Source organism: Oryzias latipes, chromosome 17 (genome assembly GCF_002234675.1).
Source record: "Oryzias latipes chromosome 17, ASM223467v1".
Classification (NCBI taxonomy): Eukaryota; Metazoa; Chordata; class Actinopteri; order Beloniformes; family Adrianichthyidae; genus Oryzias; species Oryzias latipes.
Window position 1 is genome coordinate 4,171,862 of NC_019875.2, and position 20,862 is coordinate 4,192,723.

At 42.4% G+C, this 20,862-nt stretch overlaps 2 protein-coding genes across 3 annotated transcripts in view; one reads left to right on the plus strand and one right to left on the minus strand.

Moving 5' to 3' along the window:
* ak5 (adenylate kinase 5) overlaps positions 1 to 16,173 on the plus strand; it is a 107,150-nt gene extending 90,977 nt beyond the window's left edge. Inside the window, exons 11-14 of the mRNA XM_004078698.4 lie at positions 3,285 to 3,448; positions 11,446 to 11,562; positions 11,807 to 12,007; positions 15,636 to 16,173. Of these exons, the coding sequence (XP_004078746.1) occupies positions 3,285 to 3,448; positions 11,446 to 11,562; positions 11,807 to 12,007; positions 15,636 to 15,710 (557 nt within the window). The 3' untranslated portion in view covers positions 15,711 to 16,173. The remainder of the gene's footprint in view (positions 1 to 3,284; positions 3,449 to 11,445; positions 11,563 to 11,806; positions 12,008 to 15,635) is intronic.
* A 1,620-nt stretch (positions 16,174 to 17,793) lies between these two features.
* The window catches only part of zzz3 (zinc finger ZZ-type containing 3), a 28,895-nt gene continuing 25,826 nt past the window's right edge, over positions 17,794 to 20,862 (minus strand). For both annotated transcript variants that reach the window (XM_023965439.1, XM_023965440.1), the window contains exon 12: positions 17,794 to 18,591. In XM_023965439.1, coding sequence (XP_023821207.1) covers positions 18,447 to 18,591 — 145 coding nt within the window. In that variant the 3' untranslated portion in view covers positions 17,794 to 18,446. The remainder of the gene's footprint in view (positions 18,592 to 20,862) is intronic.

Below are 20,862 nucleotides of genomic sequence, written 5' to 3' on the forward strand. Positions count from 1 at the left end.
TGTTTATCTTTTTCTTTGTCTATTTTTCATTGGGGGCTTAATCTAAAATGTTACCTGCTGAGGCTTTACAGAAGTTTTGATGTCACAGGACAGAATGCTCAAATGAAATGACTGGAAGTTTTTCTCTGTGCACTACGTCATGTGCAACATTTCCTCTTCATTTCAGCGCTGCCCCACCTCGTCCTAATTTATTCCATCTGTCACTTTGGCTCCCATCAAGGACAGGGCTGCAGCACTGCTGTTCACGCGTCGTGGGTCTCCTCTCAGATCCCAGCCGCTGCCAAACGGGGTGTCACAGAAACTACAGAGAGCCCCAAACTCCACAAATTGAGCTAAAACTCTGCAATCTTCTCGTTTTTTCCCTTTGATTTGTCATAAAGGTTTAATAAACGTAACAACAACAGATTCAGTTAATTCTTTTTACACCTTGATGATTTCATTTGGGACTATTAGCCACAAAAAAACTGTGGTTTATACTTTCATAGGAAGTTAAGAATGTCCTTTGTGGTGGATTTCCTGGAAACGAGTCTATAATCGTCCCGTCGCTGTTTTTTTTTTCTTGGTACGTTTGGTTCATGGTCGTCTCTGAGCGAACAAACCCCGAGTCAAATTTGTCTGGGCTCTCTGAGGAAATGAGGAAGGAAAATTTCTGTTTCCAGGTGAAGAGTGGTAAACATGAAGCACATCCTGAGTTTATTACTTGGCTCAAGGCTACTTTTGATATATTACCCCTCACTCAGCTTCAAGGTCGTCTATTGCACCTCCTGTAACTCACTGTAGCCACTGGATGTGCATAAGCTGCAGAAGTATTTGGTCAAATAAATCATAAAAATGTATACATTTACTAACTGTAAGAACAGTTACGAAAAGCTTAAAAGCTGCTAGCAAATAATGAAAATAGGTATATTTATTATTGCCTTTTAGGCATTAATCTATAAATTGTATGTTTTTGTGTGGAACTTTTTTTTAGATCCCAAAACGTTTAGATACTGTGGCTTGGTGAGAACTATTGAGCATTTTTTTTCTTTATTTGGTTTAGATTCAGGAACGTGTGAGGCATCTTTTTCTTTATTACAACATTACCGTTAGCAGAGTTCTGTGTCAGTAACCCTTCAACTTCCAGTTTGAAGCACAAATGAAAGTTAAAAAAACCCTAAGCCAGTTCATGAAGTTAGAGCCAGATGAGGCTTTCCCAATCCTGGTCCTCCAGATCTACCTCGGTTTCTGAGCCGTTATTCTAGATGGTCTCCCTGATTTTCCAGTCGGACCGAGTTTCGGTTCGCTCTGACATTCCTCAGTCTCTCTGTTCCCGGAGCGGAAAAACTGAACCAAAATGGCCACCGTAGCAGGTGTTCACGTGATGTAAACAGATTAGGAATGAAGGAACTGATGAGCCGCGGACTAATAACGATTGTTGCATTAACAAAGAGGAAAAAATAGTCCAACTTTTTAACTGTTAGAATGTTTCTTTTAACACAAATGAAAATGCTTCCTATACGCTCTTCTGTGTCTCGTGGCGCATCATCTGTGACATCATCCTAAAGCTACCTTGTAGTTCCTTAACAGAATTCTCCTCAAAACGATGCCATAACACCACAACGATGAGACACAGCAGCTCATCGAAATGTGGTCGGATGAATGCAGGCTCGTTAAAACAAATCTGAACGTGATCCATATGGCTATTTACTGTTTCCCTGGCTATCTACATGTCATAAATATTCATCAGTGTACCTTCATAAGCCGTCTACTTACCAGTAACCGCCCTGAAGGATGCCTACACCGTACAAGAGCACCAAAGTAAAAAGTGTTGAGCCTGACAATGATACAGGTCTTCAAAATTGGTCAGCGAAATATATCTGTGAACTATCCCGACATGAACTGCAAAGTGTAGGACTACCATAATTTCTGCCTCTAGTTGCTTTGCCCCGGCCTCATAATTCTTGGCCAACATGTGGTTTTGTTTACAAGCTTTGCTTCGAAACAAGAAAGTCCGCTTGACGTCAGTCTGGATACAGACCAAATGGAAGGATCAGGACTGAAATCGGACCAAATTCAGCGGACGTGGTACAGACCAAATGATTTTTCCTGTCTGAATAAATCTGAACAAGTTTTAGGTTGAATCTAAGTCAAGTTTAGACTGAATATGTGAGTACAGGTCATGTTAAAGTTGTGGGCATGAATTACCTGGTGATGGTCAGGATTTAATGCAACAAAGTACAGAGGAAGCTTCCTTCATGTGTCCATGGCTACAAAGTTGTTTGACGTGTTAAAGCAAAGTCATTTCTCATATTTATGTTCTTCTGTAAACCAAACCTTCTAACCTCAGAATTGTTTGATTCAAGTAGTAGACAAAAAAACCTTAATTTCTCTTCTAACCTTATTCATGTTTTCCATGAACTAGATTGAGTTGTTTGACTCCCTTGCTGTCGGTCTCACACCTGGATTCAGTTTCTAATGACCACACCAGGTTTTCATGTCATAATAATTCTCCTCACTGCTAATATACTTCATGTGTTTTAACATCCTTTAGATTCCCTTTATTGTTGATTTTTTTCCAAGTACTGGTTAGGTATTTTAGGGGGGGCGGTGTCAGATCAAGAATGGTTATTCTGACCAGTAGGATAACTGAGTAACAGCTGGTTATAGAGGTCTATGGGGATTTGGCCTGCAGCAGGTGCTTCCTGTTTGGAATGCCAGAGGGGGCGTGGTCACTCAGTCCAGTCCTCATGTACAGTCAGAAGTTTTAAACCTGTTTGTTGCTGGAGTTTCTGCCTCTGAATCCCATTTATTGTTTCAGTTTACTTTTGTAAATCAGTTTTTAACTTTGAGCAGACTCCCATACGCAGCGCTTGAGTCCGCCCCCCCCTCTGCACCGATTCCAATCATTTATGTAAATGCAGAAGCTGCATAAACAGTAATAAATCAAATGAGGCCTGGTGCTTATTTCAGTTTTATTGCAACAAATTGCATATCTTAAGTAAACTTCACATAAAGGATTATAATTAATACTAGTTTCACACCCTGACAACCAATCAGACCTGTGAAAGTACACACACTCACACAAACACACACACGGCTGCCCACTCACCTTTATAAGCTGCTTCTCCTCCCACACATCTCTTTCCCTTCATACATATACCTCCATGCACACTGAACTCTCTCTTTCACACTTACCATCTATTTCCTATTGTTTCTGCCTTCTGCCCCCCTCCCTCCACACACACACACACACTTTGCCTCAACATTAGAGCGTGAAGACATTGACTCATCTCTGTGTCCATCAGGTGGTCCAGGCTCAGGTAAAACTCTCCAGTGTGAGCGCATGGAGGAAAGGTTTGGCTTGCGTCGCGTTGCCCTGGGAGACCTGTTGTGCAGTGAGCTGCAGAGTCACAGCGACAGAGGGCGCCACCTGTTGGACATACTGGAGAGAGGAGAGAAACTGCCCGAGGTCAGTGTGCCGTTTACTCCACCTTCATGTTAGCTTCTGTCTTATTGAGTTCTGGTTTTCTCTCCATTGATTCAAATGTTTAAATGAGCCAAAGAATTTCAGGGACGATGTGGGACTGGATCCGTGCTGTGGGCAGAATTATTTCTACCAATCCACTGATTAAAAAAAGACCTATAATGGTCAATAAAATAAAATAAAAACAGACAACAGAACACGGAGCACAAAGAGATAAACAGAGAACTTCTCAGGAGATAGGGGGGAAAAAAAAGTAAAAGCCATGAATGGTAAATGGCGTATACTTATATAGCACTTTTCTACCTTCCTCAAAGGCCCAAAGCGCTTTACAGTCACAGACCCATTCACCCATTCACACACTCTGTTGCCCAACACTGGTGCCAACCTTCCATCAGAGGCAAGGCGGGGTTCAGTGTCTCGCCCAAGTACACTTTGACACATGGGCGGGGAAGGTAAACTGTTAAGGTTTCCAGTTAAAATACGATATGAGGAACTTCTAATTCTGGTCGAGGACTTCTGGTTCTGGACGTTGATGTCTGCAGCCAGGTCCTCTTGGCTCTGGTGGAAGGTGACAACAGATGTGCTGAAGGCACCGCTATGCTGAGCACCGCATCTGCAGTGCTCAGCATAGCAGCGCAGAAAAGTACAAAAGAATTCAGAAAATATTTATTTTTGGATAAATCAACTGAGAGCCAGACGAAAGGTCTTGGCAGGCTGCATGTTTGACACCCCTGCATTAGATGCAACCACAGTATGAGACCAGAGTCCCACATCCATCCAAGTGATATATTGAAGTGGATTTTTATGTATGAAGGCGCTTTTTTTCCGCTCTGGCTGACCAGTGGAGACCCCACCAGGATCATTAGCCTCAGACAGTACAAGCCCGGGGGATCAACCAAGCTCTCAAAACCTCCACCATGAAGAAGGCAGGTCTTGGAAGACTAAGTTCAACCTCAAGTCTACATTTTTAAAGATCCACTCTAATGATAATTGTGATTTTTTTAACATGTTCCGGTGACATGATGGAGGACATATGTGAGGAAAACTAAGCTTATAAATGCATCTCTGAGTATTTCTTTATTCAAATCATTGTGAGTCATGGGGAGGAAAAGAGGGGGTGGGGTTGCTCTGTGCCAACGGTCCTGCCCACAAGGTTTTTGTAACCCTTGTGCTATCCTAGGCACTTTAACATTGGGAGTTGGGTCATCTAGACCCACTAGACAGTGCTCTGAACCTTTTTTCTTCAATGATTTGTGATCTTCACTGGTGTCCATGGAGTACATGAAATCTTTCCACCTTTATCCACCTTTGTCATGGTAGGGAGAACACGTCAATGGAAGGGTGGGGTCATCTGGACCCCATAGGTTAGCGCAAGGGTTAACACAAGTTTCTTTTTTATTATTTTGGATGAAACGGCATAGTCAGAATTAAAAGACCACTGGAAAAGCTTTTTTAAAAATCCTTATATGGTCAGAGTGGGACTTTAAAATGATTTCAGACATTTAGTTTTTTTGCTTTGTATGATTGGAGCTCTATTAGTTTGAAAATCTTTAAGCCTCAGTTGTTATTTGGAAGAATATTTTTAAAACGAATCTTTCCAAGGCTTTACTCCAAAAGTCCTAATATGCCTCACACTTTAACTAGATTGCTGTGTGTCTCCCCTTTAACCCTTGTGCTATCTTAGATGACCCCACCCTTATATTGACGTGTTCTCCCTACCATGACAAAGGTGGATAAAGGTGGAAAGATTTCATGTCATCCATGGACACCAGTGAAGATCACAAATCATTGAAGAAAAAAGGTTCAGAGCACTGTCTAGTGGGTCTAGATGACCCAACTCCCAATGGTAAAGTGCCTAGGATAACACAAGGGTTACACGTCCTCAGCAGTTCATGCATGGGTCATGTTTTTTTTCACATCTTTGGCCCTTTCAGTTTTAATTCTTAAAGCTGAGGCTTTTTTGGGGAGATTTTTTGGATTAACAAAATTCTTCATGAGTTACATCTGAATTTTGTTAAAGAAAAAGTATGATCTTCTTACTCCACCTATGGATATGTATAACCTCAGACGAAGAAGCTGAAAAACCATTTTGTGAGTGAGTGAAACCTTTGTTCATTGTAAAAAAAATATTAAAAATTATTAGTAATCATCCTTTCTTTAGTAGAAGAATGGCGTTACAGTTTTGGCGTGCGACACTGTGTTTGAACAAATAGGATGAAGCTGAGATTTGGACAGATCAAAGTCAAGATGGTTAGTCCTGATGCTTTGTGCCACATTTGAGCTCCGAGCTGACTGTAAAATCCACTACACAGCCGAACACACACAGTCAAAGCAGAGTCATTCAACACCACACACATCCCAAAGGTTCAGACAGTCTAGACTGAATAGAGCAGCTTGGTAAATGCAGTAAGAGGGATGCACATCACATCACACGCTTTAGTTCCAATCCTGCAGCAGACACCAGACAAGGGAGGATTGGAGGAGTTTTTTAAAGGCTAGAGGTTTTTGTTTTCCCCTCAGGAGGGAATTAGTTCAGAAAGTCAGTAAGCCTGTGTGGCCAGGTGACAAAAGAGAAGATAGGCAATTACAGGGAGAGGCAGTCACAATAACAGCTCCCACTTCAAGTTGCTAGCACGAGATAATTTGGTGCAAAGAGGGCAGAGGCAAAAGAAACATCTGCTGGAGGCACCTCCAACATACAAGCCAGCTTCCAGCTCATCCATCCTTTTCCGTAAAGGTCATTCCAGTTCTATTCAACAAATACTGGACGGCCTGGTCTAGTTTGGATGCTTCTAAAATCCAGTTCTAGAGGAGAGATGTGAAAATGTGGTTGGACCTGCATAGATTCAAGTGAACTGAGCCAGAAGGTCACAAATGAAAACGCATTGATAGAGGGGCAACAGCTGGGTCTCAGGTGCAAAACAGAACAATGTCTGCCGCCTGAGCTCCAGTTCTGTTTGACAACTGACGTTCATATTTCCATCAGAGAGAAAAAGTCCTCAAAGAGAGAAACTGCTCTCCGTTGTCAGAGATGTTTGGTTTTTCACGCTCTGCTATCACGAAGCATCTCGAGGCTTTCATGTTGCAAGACCCTCATATGCGTGGGTCTTTTCCAGTTTCCTCCCACAGTCCAAAAACTTGATTCAGCAGCTAAGTGATAACTCTAAGGCCAAAACCGAACCGAAATGTTCCTCTACCCCTACGGTTTCTCCCTACCCTCACATTTAGCCCTCCAAACGGACACATATGGAAAACTTAGGTTGTCGCTCATCGTGAAACAAGTGAAGAAAAGCATTTCTTCTCCTCCCACATGTGCGACACTCTACTAACTAGGGATAACTTAAGAATAAATAGCTTTTAAGCTAGCCCCCACCTCTCCTCCATAAAAAAACATTTCGGACACCACTGCAGCTTCAAGTGCCCCCACATTTGAAGAGGTAGGGACAAGCAGTAGGGATAGAATTCGGATTCGTCCTAAACTGTTCCTAGGTGTGCACATGTGTGCATGTGTGGTCCTGCAACAGACTGATGGCCTGTTCAGCCCGTGCCCCGCCTTCTCCCAACAGTTTCTGGGATAGGCCCCAGCAACCGTGTGACCCTGAAAGGGATTCAGCGATGGAAGGATGGATGTTTTTAATCATGATTTTGAAACACGTTCTTTCTTTGAATGAGGTAATAAAATAGAACAAATTATGACTTTTATCAAAAACGCTGACATAGTTTTATGATTTACGTTTATAGTTTCTTGAAAACCAGGACACTTTTTGACAGGACAAAGATTCAAAAGACAGAAATACTGTTTTTTATGATTATTATCATTATTTTATCAAATAAAAAATATTTTTTGACACAGGGGAATTAAAAAAAATACAACTTTAAGGAATATTAAAAACCTCAACAAACAAGATTTATGGCCAAACAGGTTTCAAACTAGCTTCGGGACAAACAAGAATTGTTTTGTTGATTTCTATTAATAAATGTATATGCAAACATTTCTGCATTAAAGATGATCCTGCAGCAAATAGAAACCCCTTAAATCTGTCACTTTCTTTCTGTAACACTGAGACCGCTTCCGGTTAAAAGAAAAAAAAACATATTTCCAAGAATAAAACAAAACTTTATTTGTAACACAAAATGATTATTTCAATAAACACATGTTTTACTTCACCAAGAAGTTTAACAAAACTAAAGTCTATATGTTTACCTGATGAAAGCAATTATTTTTCTGTCTTAAAAGAGAAAAAAAGGGTAAAGAAAATAAAAATAAAAAAGCTGGATGCTTTTTAACATCTCAACAGTAAAGGAAGAAACCATGAACTCATGAAGACCACCAAAAAGTCCCACGCTCACTTTCACTACAGCTTGATGGAGAACGCCGTCGCTTTTGAAGTGGCTCAAGCTTCTTAGTGCAGATTAGGGTCATGTCCCGTGTGCTCAACAGCATGAGAACTGAAAATGTGATTTTAAATGAGAGAGACGGTTTTATTTGGAGATAAATGAGGAAGGAAGTGATTAAAAGAATGAAGAATAACCCCACAGGAAGCAAATTACTGAGGTTCTCTTCTGCAGGTTTACAGCTAAACATCTTTAGGAAAGCAGACACATGTGGAGCTAAAGGTTTTATTGTCTTATGATATAACAGCATGCGTTTAAAAAAACTGTAATCACACAGGTGGAGTTTGACTTTTTACTACACTGTTGCCTCGCAACAAAGACCATGGTGTTGCCGATAATAAGATACACATAAAGTTATATTCTGAAGGGAATGAGTGGGTTTTGGTAAAAGAAGAATAATAATATTGCAGAAGAGAAATACAGAATATATAGTACCAGCTCACTTTGAAAAATGTTTCTGGTTGAGGCTCCTAAATGAAAATGTGGATTTATTTACCTGCAGTTTTATTCATGAACTTTTCTCCTGGACCTTCTGGACATAGACACACCTCATGGCTCAATTTACATCTAACCAGAACTGTGTTTGCTGTAACTAATAGTTTCACATTATGACAAAAACTATTATTAATATAATTGTTATCCGATCTAAAATAATTATTTTTAAACTAACCATTTCAGGATGTCTGGTACATGTACCACAGGAGGTGAATTAAGCTCATATTCTCATTAAAAAAATATTTCTGTTGCTACAAAATACAGAGATGTTTTTTTAGAATATGACTTTATCTAGAAAAAGAGATATGCATAACTGAAACAGCTTTGAACAACATCCATCCGTCTACAGAACTCAGTGAATCCCCTTTCAGGGTTACATGGAGCCAATCCAGCTACTGTTGGGTGAAGTCGAGGTAGACCCTAAACACTGTCTGCTGCAGGTCCACACAGTCACACTCACCTAAGCGATCATTTACAATCACCCAACAACCTAGGAAACATGTCTTTGAGCTGTGAGAGGAACGCAGAATAAACCCAGACATGCACAAGGAAACATGCAAACTTTAAGGTCGTGCCACGCAGCCACTACGTACATATCATGCGCGATATTTGGGATTCATAAGTGTTTTCGGACGCAGATGTCCGTCAAGGGTTTCGACTGATGGGCTTTAATGTCAATTTGGTTCTGAGCTGTTCAAAAGTTTTCGTCCGTTGAGAATTTCACAATTCATGCGTCTCAACCTGCTTTCCATGCGGTGTCCGGCACCGCATGGAAAGCAGGTTGTGGTAAGGGGATGGGTACGGCAGGCGCAGGATGCGACTTTCTCGCACAAGGGAATCCAACGTTTAAATTAAAATAAAGCATTGCAGGGACCGCGGCATGAGCTGACCATGGTGCTGACCATGGTGCTGACCATGGTGCTGACCGTGGTGCTGACCGTGGTGCTGACCGTGGTGCTGACCGTGGAGCTGACCGTGGTGGTGACCATGGAGCTGACCACATTGCTGACCATGGAGCTGACCATATTAATGACCATGCTGCTGACCATGGAGCTGACCATGGTGCTGACCATGGGGCTGACCATATTACTGACCGTGGTGGTAAACATGGAGCTGACCACATTGCTGACCATGGAGCTGACCATATTACTGACCATGCTGCTGACCATGGAGCTGACCATGATTTTCGCTCAGAGCCCTGAATGTCAAAGTGAAGAAATTCAATGAAGCGGGGGTTTACGTGTTATTTGCGTGTTTTTTCGTACCTCTTCTGTGGTTTTAATGTTGTTCATCCGTGATACATCCGTGATACAAATTGTACATAGTAGCAGTGTGACACAGCCTTTACACAGAAAGAAACCAAACAGGATTCAAACCAAACACTTCTCCTTGTGAGGGGAGAGCGCCAACCACTACACCATCTTGCAGCGCTAAAGAGCAGTCCAACATATTCATAAATGTTATTCACTGAATTTGAATGCTAAACTGTAAAAGCAAAAACGTTACCAAATTTTGAATTTCTTTTCCTCTGAAATTGACCGTCCATTGATGTACAGAAAACACAGCCCTAAAAAATGTACAGATTTCTTTCATGATTTGCCAAAAAAAAGGCTGCAGTGTCCGGAGATTCTGGCGATGAGAAGCTGCCCTGCAGCTCTTCCTCAGTTCACTGCAAAAAAAGACCCCTAAAGCCACGTTCACATCTGCCTCTGCAACCAGGTTCAAGCGACCATTTCCAATGAAAAGTCTCAGTAGGAGTGCGTTTCAGATTCAAAACTGTCGTATTCACACAGATACACAAGTTTCTATGACTGTTTCTGCGTTCAAAGCATGCATCTGTGGAGGGCACACTGAAAGTTGAACCAGGTTGAACTTTGACCAATCAGGTACTAGGACTTGGTCATAAAGTATGGCTGGTGTCCCTTTTCATTTACAGAAGTGCCTACCGTTTAAAAACTGATCATGGAGGAGAAATTAATAGTTGTGGTTGGATGGACTTCTATGACACCAAGTCTTCAATATGTCAGAATAGAGCTGTGAAAGAAAAAGCCTGGATTAGATTCACCAGATTTACACCACTTTGACATTTCGTACCAAGCGTCTTCTAACTAGGTGTAGGTCAAAAATATAAGAAAAAGAAGAAGTCCATCCCTGCTCCTTCAGCGTGAACACCATGGGCTAAACGCAGGTTCAGGAATCGGCGTTTAGTGTGTTCTGGAACACACATCACATGTGAACACAGCTCCAGAACGAAGTCAAAGGTTTTTACTTCATTGGCAGACTCATGGTGCTGTTAGTTGTTGCTACCCAAAATGAATACAAAAAAAGTCATATTCCACTTAAAATCCCAGATAAAAAATAATTTTTTTGGTTCTTCAGGGTTAAATAAACAGAAACAATCTGCCACAGGGCTAAGAAAAAAAAAGTCTTACCAAAAATCTGTATTTTAAGAAACATTTCTTGACACCAAGATGCATTTTTTTTCAAACTACAATTATTTTGCTATTGAAATTTTTGTTATGAGATTATTTTTCTTATAAGTCAAAAATTAAGACAATTTTCCAGAACTAAGGGTCTTTTTGCTTTCTTAAGATTCAGTTTCCCATCAGACAACTGCGTGATACATCCTTTGTGTCCACAGATGTTTATCTGTCAGACAGGAAGAAACTGCACTGAAGCGATACACTTCATGGTCAAATCCTTACTTTATTCATAATGTGAGTTACATCATGACTTTCTACTGTTATCCTGATTCCAAGGATCAATCCCACATGTCAGCAGTGGAAGGTCGCCAGCCTCAGATAGATGTCTGAGCGTTTGCATCGTGTGTGCTTTCTGCGCCTCACCACACCATAGGAGCCTCATCACTTGTAGCTGTGATCAGGGTTGATAAAGAACTGCTGCTCCATCTGCTGTTTCTCCTTCAGTGCAAAGCCGTGATGACTGTCTGAAAGCCTCTTTGCAGTGTTGTTTTCTGATTCCACCCACAAAGGACTGGAGATGGATTTTCTTCTCTCTTGTTATCCGTGAGATTGTGCTGTTTTTCCACAACACTGAGTACATCGTGTGTTGTGTGTTTTTTTGATGTGCAGGTTGCGTTGCTGGAGCTGCTGTGTGATGCAGTGGCGTCTTCAGCCCGCCAGGGAAAAGGCCTGGTGGTCAGCAGCTTCCCCAGAGACCTGTCGCAGGCGCAGGAGTACGAGGCCAAGGCAAGAGCGGCAGACCGACACAGAGAGCGGGCACATGCTCAGAGGCACGAGTAGAGTAGACTCAAGTCCCGTTTCCATGTGAAGAAGAGTAACAGGGATGAGGAAGATGTTCAGAGTCCAGAGCTGAGTGAAGGAATCAGAAAAACAATAACAGCAAACCAAACTCTTTAGTGTGTGACTGAAATGAATGGAAACAGATGCAGATTCACTGCTTTAACTGCTAACTTCCCGTCCTGTGCATCAGATGGGGGATCCCAGCGCGGTGATCCTGCTTACCTGCTCCCCAGAAACCATGTCCAGCCGGTCGCTTCATCGTGGGAGATCCTCCTCTAGCCTCCTCGCCTCCTCAGACACAGAAGGCTCTCTGAGCAGGAGGTCTGAGAGCTTCTGCAGCGACAGCCAGGAGGTCACAGCTTACTATGAACGCAAGAAGCTTCTATACACGGTGAGATTAAGGTGCTGCCCAGACTAAGGTGGCTCTTATTTAACCAGGAAAATCTTTCTTCAACTTTTTAACTATTATTAACTTTAAGCAGATTAAATAAAGGAACATAAATCAACTTTAGCTTAAAAAGTAAACACCATTCTCCAACAGGTTCAAAGTAATTGCTCCACTCTTAAACTTTAATTTTATTTTCTCACATTTATTTTGCATATTTGTTCCACTTGAATAACTGAGGCCTTCAATATTTAATAAGTAGCATAACATATGCAGAGAGTTTAGACTTCAGACGTTTTTTGTGGAGGAGATAGAAATTTTCCTTTTTGGAAAAAACGAACTAAAACTGAAATAACAGCATCTGCTAGCATAAACAAACACAGAACAAAATCAAATCTATTTTTGGAGACAAACTGAAGGGCCACAAGAAGAAGGAAGTTTTCATCACCACAGACAGCTGGACACGTGTTAAAACATTGTTCTTTTCCATGCTAAGCTTCTCAGTGGCTCTGGAAGAAGAGAATCTGGTTTTTGTTTGGTTTTTCATATTTCCTGCAGAAAGGAGCTTTCAGCAGATGCAGAGGTGACAGAAAACATCTGATCAAACCTTTTAGAGCATGTCGCTGCCCTGCACTGTCACAGCCTCCTGTACATTAGAGGGTCTGCTGTTTCCAGCGATCGACAGAATTCTTGAATCTGATAACATGTTGAAAACCTAGAATGAAAATAATAAAAAAGCCTTTTTTTTACTTTTCTAGAAATTTGACAGTTTTCAAAAATATATTTCTCTCTGTTTTAGGATTGAAAATATCAAATTATTTGTGTTTACGACATCCAGACCATCTAGAAGCCCTTTTAACTGACTGGAGCAGAATCATGTTCTCCGTTTTCAGTGGCCTCATTAATACACGTTATTACCAAAAGTATTCACTCACCCATCCAAATGATCAGAATCAGGTGTCTCCATCACTCGGCCTGACTACAGGTGAATGTAATCATCACTTACTGTAGGTATGCAGACTGTTTTTACAAATGTTTGTGAAAGAATGGACGCTCTCAGGAGCTCGGTCAATTCCAGCGTGGAACTGTCACAGGACGCCATCTGAGCAACAAATCAACTCAGGAAAATATTAGAAAAGTTAAGAGATGATTGTGTCATCTGCTCTCTCCTTTTTGTTCAACAGTTTAGATTTTTCTAGAAATTAAACCAACAGAGATGATCTAAAGCAACAAAAAACATATGAGAAGTGTGAGGTTTTGTTTTCCAAACCAGCAGTTAGAAAAATATTTGTATTTCCTAGTATTTCATGTCTCACTCTTTTGTTTTCTTTTTGGTTTTTTTAACTTGTCCTGTCCAACAGCTGGGCAGACAGATGAGAGCTGAGGGCCTCTTGTGTCAGACATATTTCACTTTAACAAGAGGGGTTATTAATCTTCATACAAACCAAAGGTATGTCTGAATAAACCCCTTTTGTAATTGAGGCCAAACTTTATTAATTTCAATCACGTTTGAAAATCTTTGGTGTTGGACCGGACGGAAAAGGAAAGAGGGGAAGAAGAGGGAGGGATGTTAGAGAGAGGGGGGGGGGGGGGGGGGTTAGAGGGTGATAATAGGAGGGGGGGGATGAGACCATGAAGAGCAAGTTTACTGGTTGTTTATCATTACGGTAAGGTTCAAATGTAGTACAAAAAGGGCGGGGCCTGTTCACACACACTCAAATGTTATCAACACACCTGCTAGCTGCAAAAATGTCCACATGTCAACATGTACACAAAACAGATAGTGTTCACACGCATACTTATGCCTTTAAACCAACTAGTGTGAAATCTTTCATTCATTTAATCATGCAAACTGTTAGTGCAAAGGTGAGCTAACACCTGTGCTCAGGTGAGTGTTTATGTTCTTCTAAAATGGATGGTGGAATGTGAAAAGAAGGAGGGAGAGACTCTTTCGTTTTTGATCTGAATTCAGCTTCGTCTCGTCTTGCTTATTTTCATACAGACAAATAGCGTTAAGTGTGATCTGCAGCGACGTCTGGCATCAGAACATTTCTTTGGTTTCATCCGCGTCTGCAGGGTTCATGGTCACCGTTCGGCCGTGTCACACAGCCGCTACGTTCGTTTTGTGCCTTTTCCATGTAGGAAGTTTGGATCTTTGGTGATCAGAAGTGTTTTCTTGCATTTGTCATCCGTCGATGTGCCCAGATGTCCGTCGAAGGTTTCGGCTGACGGGTCTCTTTACGTGTTCAAAATTTTGGGCCTGTTGAGAAATACGCCGTTCACACATGTTTTAGTTTGTAGTTTATACGCAATTTTTACGCAAATCTTACGCAACTGTGCATGATTTTTGCAAGATGCATACGCTAATGTGTGGTTTCCACGACCGTTCCACGTACATCTAACAGACTTTTCACACATGAGCCACTGATGGATGACTTTTATATATTTATATACATTTCCCGTTCAAATGATGTATTTGACGCTCAACTTTTGGGCCGGACTCGGCTTTTACCTTGATTTGTGTGTTCGTTGCCTGGTTCATTTGTTATACATATGTGAAAATTCCATGAAAGGAGACCACAACTTTTTTCACTTATTTTTTTTTACATATACAGTAGTCATGTATCATCCGTGGAAAATGTACAAAGCGACTGTGTGACACGGCCTTTAAATGCAAACATCTGCTTAGGATTTTACCAAAAAACAATAGAGAGAGTTGGCAGTAAAAACACTGAAAGAGTACGGAGAAACTTGGCTAATGCTCTCATTGTCTAATCGTGTCATGTCATATCGTGTAATTATTATACAAAGTCACAGGCAGATGACAGAAAGACAAAAGGAAAATGAATAGAAACTATAATGAATGAAACGCGGATGTCTGCCTTTTTGGGCTGAGCTGGCAGCCATGATAAAGACTGGGCAGATCATCTAAGGGATAATTAAAGGCTTTGATTTTTGATCAGACAAGACATTTGTTAATTCAAAAGACAAGGTGGTGCTTCTCCAGCCAGACCCTCGACTCACAAGGGTGTTGAATGAGGCTCAGAGATAATCAGCAACAGCAGGTCTCAACTCTCCAAAGCAGAGAAGATCCCAGATGTTTCTTGGGTGGACATGACTGCATGAGAGAACTAGATCAAACTACAGAGAATGAAGCCCAGACATGAAGTCTGATTGTCATAGCTGAACGTCCGGAGGCTTTTACCATACTCCTAATGGGACAAAACGTGAAAAATGTGCATTTACTGAGGAGTCAGACAAGAGTCGCCACCTGCTGGCCGTTTAAAGAATGCATGGTTAACGCCTTTATCAATTGAAGGTTAAGGTTCAGAAATGTTTTTGCAGCTGAAAGAAAAAACAAAGCTCTGACCTTCGATGAGGACTTGTGAGTGTGCGGGGGCTTCAGGGGCCTCCTTGATGTCTCCATGAGGGCAGGTGGAGAACCACAGGGAGATAAATCCTAACTTCAAACAGGATTTATTTGAACATTTAAATGCCAAAGCGGGCCAGTGTGTGCGTAAATGCCACATGAGGTGCTGAGGTCATCCCCGGGCCGTGCGTTTCCTGTGCAGAACGCCGGCGCCGCCGCGGGCGTGAAGGCTTCTGAAGGGCTTCTGCTCGTCTCCCGCTGCAGGTTGATGCCGAGACGTCGCCAGACGAAGTGTTCCTCCAGATCTGCCAGATGATGGCCTCCTGCTCCACCATCTGACTCCCACAACGATTACCCAGCTGACCCCCCCCTCTGTGAAGACTCACTCCCTCTCCGCCTTCACCCCACGGACACTTCTCAACACCCCCCGGGCCCACATCTGCAGCAGCTCATTGAACCGCATGTTTCACCTGCTTCCATCGTCACATTCTGACCCCCCACATCACCTCCGACACTCTGGCCCCCACCTGTTGAGACAGGAGCATCTCTGCTGTGCATGAGGGCGAGCTGACAGGAGTGGGCAGGCGTGCACGCTCCCACGCACAGCGGTGTGCTCCACGTTCTGACAAGCATGCTACACTCACAGCTTCAGCCGCCGTTCTGTGCGTTTGCTCCAAAACAGTAGACAAACATGGAAGTATCGCGTTTACGGAGTTTTTTATGTTTACCAGCGCATAGTACAGGTTGTTGTTTGATAACTTGTCTGGTAGTTCACACTTAATAAAGCCAGTGCGTTTGACTACCTGTGTGTGTTCATTTGGAGTGAGACTCAGCGCCTCCTGCTGTTCGGATCAGGCAAGCGCAACAGGAACAAACATCGGATCAAATAACCTTTTGGAAGGAAGGCTGGATTCAGACTGGACACATTTTGCTGCTTAACCCTTGTGCTATCCTAGGCACTTTAACATTGGGAGTTGGGTCATCTAGACCCACTAGACAGTGCTCTGAACCTTTTCTCTTCAATGATTTGTGATCTTCACTGGTGTCCATGGATTACATGAAATCTTTCCACCTTTATCATGTTAGGTAGAACACGTCAATGCAAGGGTGGGGTCATTTGGACCCCACAAGATAGCACAAGGGTTAAAGTGAACCAGAGTTCATTTCCCCTGATGACCTGGAACTAATTTTCAGTCTGAATACACCCAAGCAGACCCTTGGAAACAAATCTAGATCACACCTTTAAGGTTGTCTTGGTTTGTTTTCAATCAGGTTGAGCTTCTGTTTATGTAGGTTTTTGCTTCATGAGTTTATTTCACAACCTTTTCAGACTTTCTTGTTCTTTTGTAAAGTATTTTTGCAAATTTTTGCCACATTTAGTTTAAAAATAACTTTTTTTTGTTTCAAGGTGTGAAAAACAACTCTGAATGAATGTCCCTACACCAGAATGGTTGTCTGGAGTGTATTCCACATGATTTCCATTTTTAAGAAAAATGGGTCTCAACTCTTGTGCCATCTTGTGGGGTCCAGATGACCCCACTCCCAATGTTAACGTGCCCCTACCCGAGTGTGAAAACATGAACAAACATAAAATCACTTTAACAGCACAATTATTAAACTTTCTAAAGTTAGGAAGAACATATGTGGAAGAAACTGTTGCACTTAACTGGAGCATTTAAGGCAAAAATCCTCAAATATAAATGTTTACAAACATTTATTTCCATCATTTCACTTTAAACGCATTAATAAATAAACAGAATAAAGGCAGAAATACTATTTTCACATACTTTTATTTCCACGTTTCTCCTCTAGCATTTTTTTTACATTATTATTTTTCTTTTACATAAGAACAGACTGTTATACACGCATGTGAAGCGGGACAGAGGGAGTGAGGGGAAGAGACAAAAATCCATACAAAATGGTGTCTACTCAAGCACAACGAAACCTATGTGTATAAAAGTGTGGGCCGCTCCACCCCGGGGGCGCCGGCCCAGACCTCAATTATTCATTTTTTTTTAAATAGATTAATAAAAATACAATCTTTTAGATGGACCTTTAAGGTGGGCTGCAAAAATGAAAGCTGTGGGGGGGGCAGAACGGGTCCTGCGTGGGAAACGGGGAGGAAGGGTCACCATAACCCCCCCCCCCAAAATAAACAAAAAAAAAAGGTCTTTAAAAATGGCACACAGCAACTAGCAGTGGCTACTTTTCACTTATCACCAGACACTGGAACACTCCACATGATCAACACCGGCACACGCTGGGGGGTGGGTGGGGGGCAGGTGAGTGGGTTTGTCCTCATGTCTTCTCCAGGTTGTAGTGCGTCCCACCTTTAATGGAGAGAGCTAAACAAACAGAACCGAGTGAGAGAGATGGGGGGGGGGGGGGGGGCAGCATTGAGTGACATTGGTGGTGGTGGTGGTGGTGTGTGTGTGGGGGGGGGGGGGGGGGGGGTCCATGCCGACACATGGAACAAAATCGCATCCAGGTCAGCAGAACTCCCACCACAGTCCCCCCAGAATCATAAATACTAGATCTATGGACGCCTAGCTAAAACATGTTCACTCATCCATAACACGGAGAACACGCAGGTCACCATCATGGATTTCAGCCGATGACTCGACAGTCACCGGAGTCCTTGACGCACTGGTCAGCCACGTCTGCATGAGATGGCGCTTCAGACTCTACTTCCGAGCAGCACGGGGAGGCGACTGGAGGAGGAGGGGGGGAAAGCGTCCTCTGGGGTCCCACATCTCAGGAATGTTGAGTGCCTTCTGCTGTCTTGGTTTTTTAAAAATAGTGTTTCGTTTCAACTCACACATCCGTTGAAAAACCTGGCTACGGGGAAGCAGGGTCCCCCCTCTTTGTGGGAAACCAACATGGCCGCTCTTTGCCCAAGTCAGGAGGTCAGTTCCCAGCATCCGCCCCCTCCCACCAGCAGCACTGAGGTCTGCTCTGAGGGCTGCAGCTGTCTGCTGGCAGATGAAAGCGGTTTCTTGGACTTGGAGGATGATGCCATGCAGAGTGGCCTGTGGATATGTGGAGAGCCTGGTGCTAGAGGCCCCCGTGGCCCTGTCATCTATTGGCGGGGAAATAGTTTGGGTCCAGGTAGTTGTAGCCCGTGGTCTGTGGCAGACAGTAGTCCCTGTCCAGAAAGGTTTCTGGCTGGTGCACCGGCTCCAGGTGGTGATTGGGCTTGTGGGTTTCCGTCTTGAAGAAGCTGAGTTAAAACAGAAACAAATCAGTTTTGTTTACCATCAGAGTAAAGGCCGCGTCACACAGCCACCATTACATTTGCACATGTTGCACGGATGAAAACTGGTCATAGGCGATCATACGTGGCCTTTATATGGGATATTTACACAGATGTATTTCGGATAAACCAGGTTAAAACCACGGAAACACACATAAACCCGCGCTTCATTGAGTTTCTTAACATTCCAAGCACTGAGCAGAAATCACGTCGCATCAGCACCATGGTCAGCTCCCGCCGCAGGCCTTGTGCTTTAATTCAGTGTTTTTCAACCTTTTCTGAGCCGCGGCACACTTTAAGCTTAAAAAAAATCCCGCGGCACACCAGCATCCAAAAATGAAAAAAAAGAAGGAGAAACTCATAGTCTGTATTGATCTACAGTCCCTCCACAATCTCACATGCATTTTTGAGATAATTGTTGCAGAAAAAGCTGCAAACTGCAGCTGTTTTTCTAAAAGATGCAATAAAAGTTAAGTTAGAAGATTTAAAAACAGAATGAGGTGTGTTCGTTGTTTTCAAGACGTTTAACAACAGAACTCCTTTTACGCTGTCACTCTCACAACCCAATGCATCATGGGAGATGTAGTGCATAAAACGGCCGAAGATCGCTTTTCGGAGCTTCATTGTTTTGTTCACTTGTTCCACGGTCTGATACCGGATTCTGTGGAAAGCTATACCGCTAAAGACGAGCTTTAGCTGGTAGTTTTGTTAGAACTGAGCGACTTTACGAGCTAAATCGGGACAAGGAAGTGAAGACTTTAACCACTTCTGATTGGTCAGACTGATGACATGTGATTAAGCCTCCAAGAATGATTGGTGGAGACAGGTAAAGGGGCGGGACTTTTCCTAAATATAGCCGGAGCTGCAGCTGAATCGCGCTGCCGTCATTCTTATCAAAATGTCTTTAATAAAATAAAATAAACACAAAGAAAAAGTATTTTACGATCTTTTATATTCCTAACTCCTCAGTGTTTTATCAGGGCCTGTTTGGATGAACACAGAGCTGAATCCTGGAGATGGAAAATGTTTTTAGATCAGTTAATGAGGGCAATTTTCCACGGCACACTTGACCATCTCCCACGGCACACTAGTGTGCCGCGGCACACTGGTTGAAAAACACTGCTTTAATTAACCCTTGTGCTATCCTAGGCACTTTAATATTGGGAGTTGGGTCATCTAGACCCACTAGACAGTGCTCTGAACCTTTTTTCTTCAATGATTTGTGATCTTCACTGGTGTCCATGGATTACATGAAATCTTTCCACCTTTATCCACCTTTGTCATGGTAGGGAGAACACGTCAATGTAAGGGGGGGGGTCATCTGGACCCCATAGGATGGCACAAAGGTTAAACAGTCGGATGCCCAGACATGCTGGATGGGGGGAGGACCCCCACTCGGTGCTGCTGGAGGGGTGAAAGATCGGTTATAAATAAGAATTTACATACGTCAACTTACTAATAATTTACAGGATCCGGTAAAAAGCTTTTAATGTAAATGCATCTAGAGCATCAATTAAAAATGGACAAACATGTAAGAGTAACTATTCCACTTTAGTTTGGGAAATAAACTGTTTGCCTTCATTTCCATGTTCTGACTCCAAACTGTCCTTTTAACTTTTGTTTTCTTTATTTTATTAAACCACTCCAAGCAGGTTCTGGAAAAGAACTAGGGACATCCCGATCAGATCCAGAGTCATTTGAGTATCTGCCGAGTCCCGATCCAATACTTTTGTACCACATTTTGAAAAAATGAAATAATTCCATCAACAGGTCCAGGTTTTTCCTAGATTTCTATTTCATTCTTTGATCATTTCAAACTTTAACAGTTCACTTCTGTGAAGCACCGTCAACAAACAAGTAAAGTAGTACAAATAGTTACTATTAACTAGTAAAACTGGTTATAAGTAGTCATGTGAGGACGTATGGTGACTGTAGCTTTAGGACAATTGAACCTTTTTGAGTCAGATCTCCATTAATAGTCATAAAATCATCGCTGTAGCATAAATGTGATAAAGAGTATTCATGACTAACTCATATCAATGGAGCCATTGATTAGTTTGAGTTGTTTTTTTTAGATACTATGACGTAATATTTTGGGTTTTATTGCCACATTAGTTAATTCTGCTTAACTGGGGCTCTGTCACAGAGGAATAAAAAAGGCAGATTGGTCTGAAAGGATAAATCACCTTTTCCCAGAGCTTGCATTTATAGTCGTCTCTCTGTCAGCAGCAGGAGAAC